General features: G+C 60.1%; 1 protein-coding gene across 6 annotated transcripts in view; it reads right to left on the bottom strand.

Moving 5' to 3' along the window:
• Window positions 1–14,297, bottom strand: part of TBCD (tubulin folding cofactor D) — a 147,470-nt gene that overhangs the window by 348 nt on the left and 132,825 nt on the right. For 3 of the 6 annotated variants that reach the window (XM_073236174.1, XM_073236177.1, XM_073236176.1), the window contains exons 30-38: window positions 13,128–13,211; window positions 12,563–12,721; window positions 12,354–12,492; window positions 10,405–10,526; window positions 9,286–9,363; window positions 5,255–5,344; window positions 4,820–4,907; window positions 4,017–4,126; window positions 2,005–2,089 (exon numbers count right to left, since the gene is read on the bottom strand). In XM_073236174.1, the coding sequence (XP_073092275.1) occupies window positions 2,005–2,089; window positions 4,017–4,126; window positions 4,820–4,907; window positions 5,255–5,344; window positions 9,286–9,363; window positions 10,405–10,526; window positions 12,354–12,492; window positions 12,563–12,721; window positions 13,128–13,211 (955 nt within the window). Of the gene's footprint in view, window positions 1–2,004; window positions 2,090–4,016; window positions 4,127–4,238; window positions 4,379–4,498; window positions 4,609–4,819; window positions 4,908–5,254; window positions 5,345–9,285; window positions 9,364–10,404; window positions 10,527–12,353; window positions 12,493–12,562; window positions 12,722–13,127; window positions 13,212–14,297 lie in introns of those variants that run through there. The other 3 variants (XR_012130989.1, XR_012130988.1, XM_073236175.1) reach the window with 3 other exon arrangements.

Below are 14,297 nucleotides of genomic sequence, written 5' to 3'. Positions count from 1 at the left end.
GTTTGTTATGCGTTTCTCTCTAACTTCATCCGTGTCCAAAACCTTCCCAACAGGAACCTATGAAGCACATCTGGGTAAACCCGGAGCTGCCTTTACCCAGGAAAGAGTCGCCGTGCTCAGCTCTGCCCCTGGCGGGGTCACCTGGCTGGTGACAACACCATCCCCACATCTGCAGGAGGCTTGGGGTGGGCCCTAGAGAAAGGCCAGGCACCATGGGACATGACACAGCACCCAGCGGGGAGGCCAGGACGGGAAGGAGGAGGGCTGTCTCAGAAACAAACCAGTGCCAAAGCGGGGCACATGGGCGGCGTAACGCGGGGCGGGGAAGACAGAGGGGTCTGAGCGGAAGGCAAGCCCAGAATCTCTGATGAGCAGCAGAGGCCCCCTGGCAGCCTGGAGCCGGGTCCCTGGGAAGACGAGGGGGTCCCACGGCCAGAGCCCCACGCCTGCGCCACCCATCCTTCAGACTGCGGTAAGGCGAGGCCAGTCTTCTCCGGGAGTCACTAGCTGGGCAGTGGGAAAACTGAATGGCACCAAGCTAACAGAAGATAAAGACATCTTTAATCTCATCTAAATGACAACAAGAAGGGAGGAAAGAAAAAACAGATCAGCAGAAAATAGGAAGATGGTAGATGTGACCCCAATGAATCCATAATCGTGTGAAATGTGAGTGGACAGAACGCTGTGATCAGTAAGGATCATTAAACCGGACTGAAAGGAGGTGGGACCCATTACAAGAGACCATTTACATGCAATGGCACGCGGAATGGAGCGACGGAAAGAATGGACTTCACGAACACCAGCCAGAAACCAGTGCGGCCACGTTAGTGCCAAGGCACTGTGACAGGCAGACAGCAGCCAGGCCCCAGGAGGGTGCCACTGACCCACACTCGCACCCACCACACTTCAGCACATCAAGACACTCGAGGAAACTCAAGAGAAAGAGAGGAACACACGCTGTGACTTCCCCCCGCGCTGAGACATGAGGGCGAGGCCGCCTGCTGGGCGGACTTGTGGAGTGTCTGCCGCACAGATGGGGAGAGGTGCCCTCCTGAGCCCCATCAGCACCCCAAGGCTGGTGTCCCTGGAGCTTGTTGTAGACCAGAGGCACCTCTGAGAAGCTGCTGGAGGTCGGGCATGACTGAGCACGGGTCGCCATCTCGGGGGCACTCACACTGTCCTGGGGTTTCCCGCACAGCTCTGGCAGGGGCCGGACAAGTCGGGGTCATGAGTCACCCCTAGGCCGCCCCTGCAAGCCTGTGCTCAAGGGGAACGGGGCTCAGCACTTTAAGCACACATCTGGCAACACAGTCACGGGAGGTGCACGGAGGTCAGGGGCTGAGGTCCAGACCGCCAATGGCAGAGCAGACTGCAGATGGTCCCCCTGCCCCATCCTACCCCTCACCAAGAGGGCTCCAGTCTCGGAACCACAGGTTCCAGCTGCTGCAGGGGCTGCAAGCCAGGACGCCCGAAGGCTTGGACGCCGAAGGTTGGAGGACCCGAGGCTCTGTGCCTGCAGCACATGCTAAAAGCCAGAGCAGCTCCTGTCCCCAGCACAACACGTCTGCCTTTCAACAAAAACGCATAAAATATGCCAGAAGGCATGAGAGCATGTCTGGAGAGACAAAGCCAAACAGCCGAACCAGGCTCGATATGGCAGAAGCACTGAATTATAAGGCTGGGAATTTAAAACAAGTGTGGCTAATATGCCAAAAGCTCTGACAGGGAAGAGTGGCCGCCACCCAGAGACGGAAGGGCGGCGAGCAGAGGGGCACACCTAGACCCAGAGGAAGTGCTAGCGACTTGACCCTGAGGAAGGAGGCATCTGGGGCCTTGTGGGTGGCTGCAGAGGGGGGCAGAGGCCTGAAGACAGGTTGGCAGCAACCCCCAAAGCCGAGACGCAGGCAGAGGAAGACGAAGCAGAGCTCCCCGGAACCGTGGGGTGGCTTCCCACGCGGGGAGGGCCCGGGTGTTCCCGTGCGGAGTGACAGGGCGAGCGGTTACCTTGGGGACCAGCTGAGGTCTGGGCACAGCGAGGAGATCACACAGGCGGTTCCGCTGGCCTCTCACGAGCGGGAGCTCTGCGTCCCTGCAGAGGGGCAGGGGCGGCTTCAGCCACGAGAACGGCTGCTCTGGTTAAACCTGCCACAAACCTCAAGCTCTCGGTGACCTTCCTGGCATCTCAGACCAGGTAGGAAAGGGGAAGAACACTCTATGTCCCAGAACTCCCCACCCGGCAGACCCCCACGCCCCTTCTGGGAAGGTGCTGGAGAGTGAGCCCCCCAAACAAGGGGCGCCCCACACGGAGGACGCAGCCCCCAGACAGGCCCAGCCCAGGGGGCCGCGACAGAAGGGCCTGTGCGGGGAGTGGGGGGGAGGAGATGTTATCCTGTGGGCTTAAGTTTTATTTTACTTGGAAAGCTGTTTATTTCATTAAAAGTAAAAATTAAACTTAACAACATCACAGAGAAATACCGGGTGTGTTTTTCTTTTGTAGTAAGAAAAATAAGTTATTTTCAAACCCTCGAGGTTTTTTTTCACAGAAAGGGGTTAAAGTATGGTGCGGTGCGCCCTCTCTGTGCTACCGCCATGAGACAGAGGCGGCTCCCTGGACATCCTGGGCATCAGGGATTCAGCTTCTGACCCTCTGCCCTTCTTCAAGCTGGTACCCTGAGATTCTGATGATTTAGAACGTCCCTCTCCATTTTATAAGGTTGACATACTAATAGGAAAAAACATCAGTACAGTCCCTAGGGGACAGAGCCTGAGTGTGGGGTCAGGCCAGCACCCCAGCTGTGCAGAGAGGGGGCATCCATGCCCCTCAGACCTTCCCATTTGGAGCTATCGCCGTGGGGCCCTACCAAGGTGTTGGCAGAACACCATCTCCCTAAAGCCAGAGGCCCTCTCCTGTCCCATTCAAACAGGGAGCTGGCCATGGCCACCAGGCCTGGGACAGGAGCCTGACCTGCACGTGAGCTCTGTGGGAAGAGCCCTTTGGGGCACGTCCCCCCTGCCTATGCAGCGTGCACTGGCACGGGGCAGCCAGAGCTGCTGGAGGCCCTTATCGCTGGTGCCTAACTGGGCCAGGCCTGACCTCCCAAGCTTGGCCCTGACTCCATAAAGGGGTGGGAGGGGGTGAGAATGGCCACCTGTGGAGTGTGGGTGTGTGTGAGTGTACGGGCATGTGTGAGCGTGTGCACAGGACCTGCACGGGTGTGCATGTGTGCAGAAATTGGCACCTAACAGTCGTCACCCACCCATGTGCTACATCCTCGTGTCACCAGCTGACGCCAGGCTCGTGCACATTCACAGGCTGCACCTTCTCCATGAGCCCCTCTCATCGGCCCCTTCTGCCCCCTCAACACTCTTTCAGACCTGTCGTCTGGATCCACCAGGAGACGAGAAGCCGACAGACTGCTGGAAATTGTGCCTGAAGTAAACTTTGAGACCCGCCTCTCTCTAGGGCCCCTAAGGAGCTCCTGGCCCTGGCTGCCCAGGGCAGGTCGCGACATGGATGGTGAAGGGGGAACCTTCCTCTTCCTGTTTCCTCCCATCACCATTTGAACAGATCTGCATGCAGCTTTCTCACCAAGGCGAGTGAACAGTGCGCCCTGAGTGCATCTGGGCACAGCCGCATTGGGCCAAGGGCCGAGGGATCTGGGCACCTGCTGCTCCCTCGGGGGCTGTGGCTGACTCACATGGCACACCCCCGAGGAGGGGCAGAGGGGAGCCGCCTCCTCACCATGTGTCTGTCTGCTGGCCCACCTCCTCACATGTCCATCTGCTGGCCCTGCAGCTCAGGGGGCAGACAGTGCCACGCCCTGATGGACCTCAACCCCGATACACAGGGGAGCCCGAACTGGGTGGGTGGAGCACCTGGATCCCCTTCCCTTCAGAGGGGTTTTGGGAGAAATGGGCACAGCGAGGGAGGCAGTGCCCGCCCCCAGGTGTCCCCGCTCACCCCAGTGCTGCACCGATGGGACACTGACATGCGCCCAGGGGTTGGGAGCACTCACCAGGCCGTGTTGCCGAGCACAGCCGTGACCTCATCCAGGACATCTGCGCCCACGAGGTCACTGTAAGTGAGCACCATCTCATACACCTGGCTAGCGGTGGCCTTCCGGACCTGGGTGGGATGGAGACGTCATTGGGACACACTGAGCCCAGCACACAGACGCTGCCCAGGCAGCAGAGGCGCAGGCCAGCCGCAACCCCAGGACCCTGAGACCGACCCACACCTGCATGGACAGTTAGACGGGGGAGACTGCGGGTAGCACTGGACATGCAGTGCACCAGGACAGGGCATGTTCCACGCGGATGCCAGTTCCTGCACCGTCCGGGGAACAAGCTGTCTGTGCCCCAGGTCCATCCAGTGACCCTGAGTCAGCAAGTACACTCGGCCTGAGAATCTGCATTTCTGCTAGTGGGGGGGGGGGGGTGCTGTGACCAGGCCCATGGACCCCACTTTGAGAGCTGCTGTTAGATTAAACGCTTTTACCTTTCATGAAAACGTCACTTTGGGATTACTCGAAGATTATTTTTCAGCCAGAGAGGATCACTGCCAGAACACCTGACTCTGAGGTTGGGGTTCCAGGGGAAGGCACTGCCCTGGGTGTGGGTAGAGCCACTTTAGCCTGGTGCCTTATGGGACCCAAAAGGCCAAGCTCTGGGTGGGCCCCTTTAAAACCACTGGGTCTTAAGGGGAGCGGTGGGCCACGCATGCAGCACTGCAGCAGCTGAGCGCCAGGAGGGCATCCACATGACCACAGGCCCCGCCAACCCGCCTCCAGGCAGCCCCAACCCCAGGCACCGCACTCACCACCGGGAAGGGGTGGCAGAGCAAGAGCAGCAGCTGCAGGAGGGTCTTTGCCCTCACGTCGCCAGGAAACTGTACCATCCCGCAAAACCTGCAGGGCACAGGCACGCTGTGGGGAGCAGGCCCCAGGCCCAAGAGGCCCAGGGACAGTGCATCCAGGCCCCCCGCCTGGAGTCCTGTCTGTTTCCAGGAAAACTGGCCCGTGCGGGGCCCCGCCGGGCTGGCGCACATGCCACCCAGGGCCGCCCGCTACGCCCCGCCGCCCCACTCCCGTTGTGCGGCCCGAGGCCCCTTCCCCTGTGACTGCTCCTGCTGAGGCAGGACACGTGACCCGTCCCTAGGCCTGCCGGCGCCCCTGGGAGCCGTGTGCCTGCCTGGCTCCGCTTGGCATCTGATGCCAGACTGCCCTTTGCCATCTGGCAAGTGGCTGGGACTCACACAGCAATGCTGGACCGCAGTTTCTGGATGTCCCTGGACTTCTGGATTTCCTCCTTGCAGAGCATGAGCAGCCTCGTGCAGAAGGGGTGGCTGCAAAAAGCACTCAGCTGACCGGGGGCCACGTCCCAGTGTAGTGCCAGGCAAACTCGCGTACTGACAACCCTTCCCCACCATACTGCCCGTCCTCCACACGACAGCCAACTGCCACCATGTGCCCACGCAACCCGCACACCCAGGGGTGCCAGGACGACGCATGCACGTGCTCCCACTCTGCACAGTGGAGGCCACGCTGCTGGGCCACCCAGGCACGCCAGGCTCCCTGTGGGAAGGACACCCACCCCCACAGCCCAGGATGCGCGGCGGCGTGGGCTGAGGCACACAGGCCCACTTCCCCACCCACGGTGAACTCCCATCCTTGGGGCAAAGCGGACCTCAGCCCCCTGGCACCACGACCACGCCCCCACCCGGTCCTCACTGCCACTCAGAGCTATAGTGACCCTCAGGCCCTCCCTCTCTGAACCCGCTCTGTGTGGCTTCTCTCCACAGCTTGTAGAAACGCCTGAGGACCAAGGGACTGTGCTGAGGGCCGCGGTCACTCCTGTCCTCAGCCCGCATGACTGAGCAGCACACACCGTGGAGGGCCCACTTCCCAGTGGCTTGGCTGTTTGTCCCCTCCACCCCCAGAATGCCACAGCAGGGTGCCCGTGATTCCACCCAGGCCTGTGTCAGTCTGCCCTCTCCCCCAGGGACCTCAGCCATTCATGCACCACCCATTTTCTGAGTTTCCACCCTGAAAACCCGCCTCCTCTGGACAGGATCTACTACGAAGCACCTCCAACTGGACACCTGTGCTTTGGACTGAATACTGGTGCCTCCCAAAGTCCACCGAACTACCCCCAGTGAGGGTGTTGGGGGGCGCCTCAGGAGGTGACGAGGTCCTGAGGATGGGTCCCGCGGTGGGGGGCAGTGCCCTTCCAAGAAGAGACACAGGAGGGGGCCTCTGCCACATGAAGACAGCATGAAGGCTGCCCACCAGGAGCGACGCTGGCCGGCAGTCTGATCCTGGACCTCCCGCCCTCAGAGCCGTGAGAAACAAGCTCCCGCTGTTTGAGCACCCGGTCATAGTACCGGTCCACAGCAGCTGAGCTGGCCAGGACAGCCCCGGGAAGAACGGCAGACACCGCCCCTGCTCTTCCGTCGCTCACAGCATCACTCTACCGCGCCTCCTGCCCGGGACCCCGAGGCTGTCTCCACGCAGAGCAGCCGGCACACCCGGGACCCCTGCTGCTGCCGACCGGCCTCACCTCTGAGAGGTGCACCTGGCACTTCACAGAAGGGGTGCACCACCTCTGCAGAGGGAGCCGGGCAACACTGTTCCAGCTACCAGAAGGCCCAAGCTCAGGCCTGACAAAGGGAGGCTCATGGGCTGCACCACCACTGGGCCCCTGGATGGTGCAGAGGCCCCAAGATGAATGTGACCAGGGAGCTTCCAGATTGCCAGGTCCTTTGTGCCTGGAAAAGGTGACGGACACCCCGCTTGCTGAAGGTCACCGTCATCTGGGGCCTCAGGTGACTTTTACACATGCTCTTCCAAAGGGGACAACCAGACAGTAAATCAGCAAAAGAGGACACACAGCTAGACAGAGAAACTGCAGGCCGCTCAGAGACGAGGCACGGGCAGCGACGGAAAATGGGACAGAACACATCGGGAATCAAACCAAGGGCAAAATCTACCTGAAAAACTCCAAAGACCAAAATCAGAGCTGCACAGATCAGCCCAGCAGAGGTCAGAGACACCACGTGGAACTGGCAGGTGAGCACGGCCAGCGGCAGGCAGGCTATAGACACGGCCCCGAGGGCGGGCCGACGCAGCGTGTGCTGGGGGAGGGAAGTGCGTGGGGTTCAAGCCGGAAGAGATAATGACGCCTAGGAATTTTCTGGAACAAAGGAAGACAGATCCTACCTAGTTCAACAACTTCCTAGTTAGATGTGCATCTGCAGGACTGACAAGGCACCTTAGGGTCATCGCTGCAGGAAAAGCAGCGGGTGGGAGACGCACAGATGCCTCCAAAGCGGCACAGCCAAACTGGACTTACAGGTGACTTCCCCAAGGCAGTGAGGGCCAGAGGCCGCAGCAGGGTATCTGTCAGGTGCTGAAATAAAACAGCTGCAGAGGACTTTGTAGGCTCTGAAAATAACTTGCAAATAAAACCAGAAGCATTGACCACAGCAGATCTCACTAGACTACATCTTTAGGCAGAAAGAACATGACCCCAGACCTGGGGAGGCAGATGGGAAGCTGTAGGGACAGAGGAGCACATAGCTGACTTGACAGCCACCATACAGGGCAACTGTGTGACGGCGGGTGGGGCTGTGCCCTGGTGGGGTGGCCCAGGAGGGCAGAGAGGGGTCCCAACAAGCCTGAGAAAAATGGGACAATGGACGTTACCCTATTAACAGGACAGAAAGAAGGAGGGAGGCGGAACAAGCAGGATGACTGTGGACATCCTGGGCCAGGGTGAGCGTGCACACAGCTCAGGGCTGCGCAGGACATCGGAGGACGGGCTCACGGGCGGAGTCGTCAGAGCTACACAGAAGACACACAGAAAACCCATGTACTTGAGGATACTGAAGGAACAGAAAAAGGGACCAGTTCGAATGGAAAGAAGCCGATGCAAACACATTAACGCAAAGTATGAAGCAGAAAGTACCTCCAGAAATGAAAATGTTCTCTTAGTAAAACTGACGTCGTCTGCACCAGAACAGAAAACCTTAAATTAACATAAAAAGAGCTATATTCGTAGCAGGAGATACTTTCTCCTACTATTGTATTTTGAAATTTTCAAGCCAGGAGAATGTATCTCAACAGAGTACCTAATAAGCAAGTCATAACCATAAACGGAAGTCATAACCACACAACCCACGTGGGCACATCCCTGAATGCAGAGGCTGCTCGGACGTTAGAAGAAAATCTGTGTGATGCACCATCAGCTGATTAACAGAGGAACCCTTAATGTCTTCAGGTTCAAAAGCATTTGAGGGTCCCAGCAAAGGTAGGGTAACAGGGCCACACTCACCCTTCACCTGTAACAACATTCACGAGGCAGCAGGCCACACCGAGGCCACGGAGGCAGGGGAGGTGAAGAGGCAGCCTGCCTGTGTGGAGGGGACCCAGGGATCCCAGGCCGCCCTGCGTTTGCAGGGCCGAGCACCAGGGGGGTTCCCCAGGGACCCCAAGGATCCACCTGAGCCCTGGCCGGCTGGGGGAGGAGCCACCAGCAAGACAACAGGAGGCCCTGCACACCCAGCACCTACTCCCACTGGCCTGCGGAACACTTGGGCACTGACAGCAGCGAGCTGAGACCTCAGAAGCAGGAGAAAGTTACCACGGGAAACACAGCTCTGGGCCCACCTGACACAGTTTCTCCAAGTCATAGGAACATGCCCAGAAGGACGCCCAGGCCCACCAACAGGTGCAAGACTTTCAGGCCAGAGGTGAACCCATGGCGTCTGAGATCCAGTGAAAAGCAGGCACACTGGCACGAAAATGAGGCCCTAATGAGATAAACCGACTGCTGAGGCCCAGGATGTCAGCACTGCAGACGGGCAGGCGGGGGCCGGCTCAGCTGCGCTGTGTCCCTGGGCTCGGGCTGCTGAGGCAGGAAGCGGCCTCTCGGACACAGTCTGCGCCCCACAGTACCTCTCTTCCCACTGTGTCCGCGGGCACCCCCAGGGATCATGCGTGCCCCACCTGCACAGCGCCGGGTGCCCCCATGACAGCCAGGTCACCCACAATTCCTCTCCCTGCCCCATCCACAGATGTGCTGACCGCCAGGTGCCTATGGCCACATCTGGCCTGGGAGGACAGAACCCCAATCCCGCTGAGGCGTCATGGGTGACTGCTGCCCTCAGAGCACTGGCAGGGCCCCTGGGGCCCCGGCCTCTGAGCTGCTCACTGCTCCTTACAGGGCAAGCTCGGGCTCGGCCAGCAGGGCCGCTCCAATGGGGCAAAGCGCTGGACGGGCACTTACTTCTCCACCGTGGCAAAGGTGTCGAAGCAGCCGTGGGCCAGCATCTGGTCCAGCGTCTTCAGCAGCGGCACAGAGACCCTGAGGGAGGAGGCTGGCGTGAGACCAGTGCCACGTGCAGGTTGGAGCCCAGATAAGCAGGCACAGGCCACTGGGGGTGTGGTAGACCAGCAGAGCCCATTGACACGTGGCAGGATGCTTCACAGTAAATGGCATGCCACCACGTATCTGTAACACCTCAGGCAGGAAACCCAAATGCCTGTCAACTGGAACAGACCAGCCGTGGGGCAGCCACATGGGGAACCCACCCAAATCAGAGGGTGACGCTAGAGGGGCTGTGCTCATCCAAGCAGTGGACACGGGACCCTAATGCACAATTCCGTTTAAATGTAGAAAATGCCAACCAAGTGACAGAAATAAAGGCCTATGGTTGCAGCAGTGAAGGCGAAGTCACCAGGGCAGAGGGCAGCCCAGGCAAGGGATGTGCCTAGGCTCTGGCCATCACAACAGCTTCATGATGACGACTTACATCAGAATTCACCCAACTACGGGGGACTGCCTCTCACTAGATGCCATTAAACCCCCAGGGGCCTGCTTACAGATGGGGTGGCCACAGCTGCGACCTGTCTGCTGAGGGCCGTGCATCTGCCTTCCCCGCCCGCGATGGGTCAGCTGGCCTATGTCAGGACCCTGTGGCCACTTGCCCAGAAGTGGCCTCTCAGGGCTGTGGTCAGGGCCACAGGGCCCACTCGCCTTGTGGGAAAGCAGGGAGCAGAATGCCGCTGCATGAGAATCCACAGAAGGGCCGCACTTCCCACAGCCTCCTCTACTCCGTGCTTGTGCTCCTGTGCTGACCGCCAGAACCGCAGTGGTGCTGTCAGCGCAGGGGACAGGGCGACTCCGACCCCAGGCACACGGCCGGAGTGGGCTCGCTCTGCCGGGCTCTCAGCCTGCTGTCTTTACTTCTGACGTGCACAAAGCCCCTAAGTCCACGGCCTGAAGTACAGGCTGGGCAGGCCAGGGGAGTGGGTGCAGGCATGCGGCGCCTGGCTGTGTCCATGCCTCATGCCATGCCTCCTTCACTTCTCCCCTAAAATCCGGGCAAGGGCCCGTGAGGCTCACCTGTCGTTGAGCAGGTTGTCCTCAAATACCTGCAGAAGGGTCTCACCGAAGCTCCCCAGGGCCTGTGGGTCATGCTGAATTCCCTTCATGTACTCAAAGAGGCTCTGTGTTGAGTATCTGACCTGCAACACAGAGCAGAATCTCGGGATGGTATGCAGGCCCCGCTTGCCCTGGCTGCCTGCCACACAGCTGGCCACAACAAGTCAGCCTCAACTGTCTGAGATGACCAGGCCTCACAGCGGCGGGTCTGGACTGAGCCACCCAGGCTGGATGTGCATGCAGAACCCCTGCAAACACTGAACCAGAGCCGCTACCCCAGACCAACGGAGCAGGCCTCATGTAGGGTCCCCAAGGAAGCAGATGACAGTGCTGGAGCCGGGAGTCGTGCGTGACCACATGCTCGGAGCCCCTTCGTACCAAACCCAGCAGCAGACCCACAGGGCACCGCGGGCTCAGAGACTCCCCCAGACACTGAGCAAACATGCAGGAGGGGCCAACACAAGCCAGCCCAAGGAGGCGTCTCAGACCCTGTGCAGAACCCGGGGCGCCCCCCACCCCGACACCAGCAGCTGAGAGCAGGAGGAAGGTGTGGTGCCTGAGACCCCAGCTCTGACCACATCTGGCCGTGCCGCTGGCCAGAGGTGCCGACCACGGCGTCCCACAGGCAACCGCGAACCAGTCTGCAGGCGGCTCGCTCCGGATCAGCACGCAAACTCCCTACGGCCCCCACAGGCGTTAGGAGCTGGCAAGAACACAAGGAGCAGGTGCAGCCTCAGACTGCACACTTCAGCACGAGACGCGGGCCGTGGGAAACGCGCGCGATGCAGCTGTGTGTCTGCCTAGTTATTTTTGAATTTGGAATTAATTTAGAATAGCAATAGCTGTACATTAATGTTTAGAAATAAAATTTGCAATTGAAAGATCTGCCTGCCATGAAAAGGCATGATAAATAGATTTCACAACAATCTGAATGCTTGATAATAACTACCATTACTGAAATCAAAGTATGAACACAGGGACAGGATAAACAGCAGATCAGAGAAACTGCAGAAAACTGTGGTCTGAGAACCCGGAGGCCAGATGCAGGCACAGTGTGAGACCACGCCAGGGAGGAGGTGCCCCGAGCAAGGCCTCGTCCTTACCCCACGGCAGGGCCCCGGCCGAGCAGGGGGCTGCACACTTAACAAACCGACGGACAGGAGCCACGAGCCCTCCGATTCAGAGATAAAAGAATCCCAATGGGATCAGAGCCAGACACAGCAGCTAATGCCACAGAATATGTAACTGGTGAGGGGCGCGGCCCCCCAGGCAGCAGCCCGAGGAAAGGAGCAGCTGGCCAGCAGCTCCACCCTCACGGGACACACAGGGACATGGGTGAGGAAGCGAGTCCATGAAACCCTGTGCCCAGAGCCTTCCTGGAGGACCACGCAGGCATGTGCTCAACAGCTTCCGAGGGTCCAACAGAAGCACGGCATGGGGCGTGTGAACACCAGACCAGGGGAGAAGCAGCAACGGAGGAAGACAGACGACGTAACTCACCCAGAAAGTGGCACAAGGAGGGGAAATAAACCAGACCAGCGTAGGAGCTGCAGCTGGCAGGTGATGCCCACGAGCACCGTAAGCAAAGCAGGGACACAAAGCAGGGACAGAGAGTGCGTCCACAAGTGGCAGGAGAGCCATGTGCTGGGCACATCAGATCCTGCCCAACGGAAGTCCCACCACTGAGCTGCTCACCGATGCATCGGCCTGCCTGCACTCACAGTGCCACTCCGTCTGCAGGCCGGAGACAGCAGCCCCCAGCGCACTTCCTCCTCGCTGGCACCCAGGAGGATGCCGACGCCACTATGCCCGGTGGAGCCCAGGCCGCCCTGCCCCAGCTCCAGGGCAGACACCCCCACAGATCACTTTCCTCAAGAAGGGCCTGCAGAGCGGGCCCAACGCCTTCTCACCGTGGACTCCGTCAGGCCGCCCACAGACACGGCCAGACCCAGCAGGACGTGGTAGCGGTAGGTGGGCAGCCCCAGCAGCCGCGTGATGCATGGGAAGGCCTGGGATGGTGCGTTCCAGTTCACGGAGGCCACGTCAGACCTGCAGGACAGCGCGCCCGTTGGCTGGAGGGTCTGCCACCCGCTGGGCCTCAGGGGCGGGGCTGCAGTACCTGGGGAGGAGCCTCTCCAGCTCTGTTCGGTGGGGCACATGGGGCACGAGAGGGCCGTCTGGGTACAGCAGCGCCAGGAACACACAGGCAGCATGTGCGCGGAGCCGATCAATCTTCTCGCTTGCCTGCTGGGCCAGGCAGCACATGACCTGCTCGCAGCTGGAAACCCAGAGAGCGTGGCTGCCCTCGCTGCAGCGGGAACAGCCCCGGGGACGGCCCACCTGGCTCACACTGCTTCCCAGGAGCCAGACGCACGTCTCCGGGGGAAGCCGTGACGACAGACAGGCTGCAGGGTAGGTGGCAGGGGTGACGGGGAGCAGGGGCTGAGGGAGGCCAAGAAGGAAGGCATAGAGGGTAGGGAGGGGAGACAGGACAGAGGGTAGTGGGGGGGGCCCACTGGCAGGGGGAGCAGCGTGGACACAGCAGCCGCCCCAGCCCTGCCCTTGACTCTGGCTGTCTTCCGGCAGACCCAGCCCAAGGGAGGCACTGCGTGGGGTGGGGCGGCCTGGCCCTGAGCCAGGGAAGGAGGGCGTGCAGGCCCTGTCCGCGACAGGCCCACACTCACATGTGGGCCTCCATCAGCTGTGGCTGGTCCCTGGCGAGCAGAAGCGTCAGGTCCCTCAGACTGGTCATGGCGGCCTCGCGGACCCTGTAGGGAAAGGCAGGGGCGCCCGTCAGCCATCCTCGTGGCGGGGTGGGGGGGGGCTCGGGACCTGCCCTGCGCTGGCAGCACAGTCCTGGTGTCTGACCCTATCTGGCTCCTGGGTCCTCCTTGTGGCCTCACCACACTCAGATGAACCCTGCCCATGTGTGCAACACGTGCAAGGTCATCCGCAGCCATGCCCCAATCACTGCTGGAAGGAGGGGAGACAAGCCCCCAAGAGGCCCCAGCACACTCCTGAGCAGGGGAGAGACAGGAAGGCCCCCGGCCCAACAGGCGACTGTTCCCAGCAGAACAGAACATCGGCTTTACTGGACGACAGTAACAGGATCCCAGAGGCAGATGGCAAGTGTGGCAAGCCTGAGTGTGCGGGGCCACGGGACAGAGGCTGATGGAAACGGGTAGGCAGGGTGATGCCCAACCCTTGCTGAATACGGAACAACGTGTCTTTTCTTTCCTTTTTCTTTTAAGCTTTAACATTAAGCTGCTTTTTCTATCATCCTAATAAAAAAACAGACTCATTCCCCTCGACATCAGAGACACCATGCCCTGTACTCTGCCCACCACGACACGCATTAGGGGGCGTCCTGGCCGGGAAGGGGATGCAAATGCCTGTGAGTGAGTCTGACGCGAGGGAGGAGCCCCTCCCAGCTCCTCCAAACAAGGGCATCAGGCGCTCCGGGCACAGGCAAGAGAAAGGGCTGTGTGCTCACGCCTGGTGTACAGCGAATGCTCGGGGTCTCCTCGGATGGCCCTGGGCGCGAGGGCTCCTCCCAGGGCGGCGTCTGCACTCGGCCCCACCCCCAATCACGCAGGAGCCGATCCCCCAAAACTCCATCCACACAATTTCTCCCGTGCCTGATGTGCTCAGGGTCCTGAATGTGGGAGGCTCTGATGTGAACTTTATCAAGTAAAAACCATAATGCTGGCACCTATGGCTTCTGTGAGAGTCATGACAGCGTTTGCTTTTTACAAAGTCAGTTCTTTCTGTCAAGTGCAGAACACAGACCAGGGCCTGGGGCAGACCTGGCCTAAGGATGCTCTGCTATCCTGGGAACAAGGGCCACGGCAGGG

This window comes from Manis javanica, chromosome 4 (genome assembly GCF_040802235.1).
Source record: "Manis javanica isolate MJ-LG chromosome 4, MJ_LKY, whole genome shotgun sequence".
Lineage (NCBI taxonomy): Eukaryota > Metazoa > Chordata > Mammalia > Pholidota > Manidae > Manis > Manis javanica.
The sequence above is the reverse complement of the archived record's forward strand: the minus strand, read 5'-3'. Positions and strand labels throughout refer to the sequence as shown.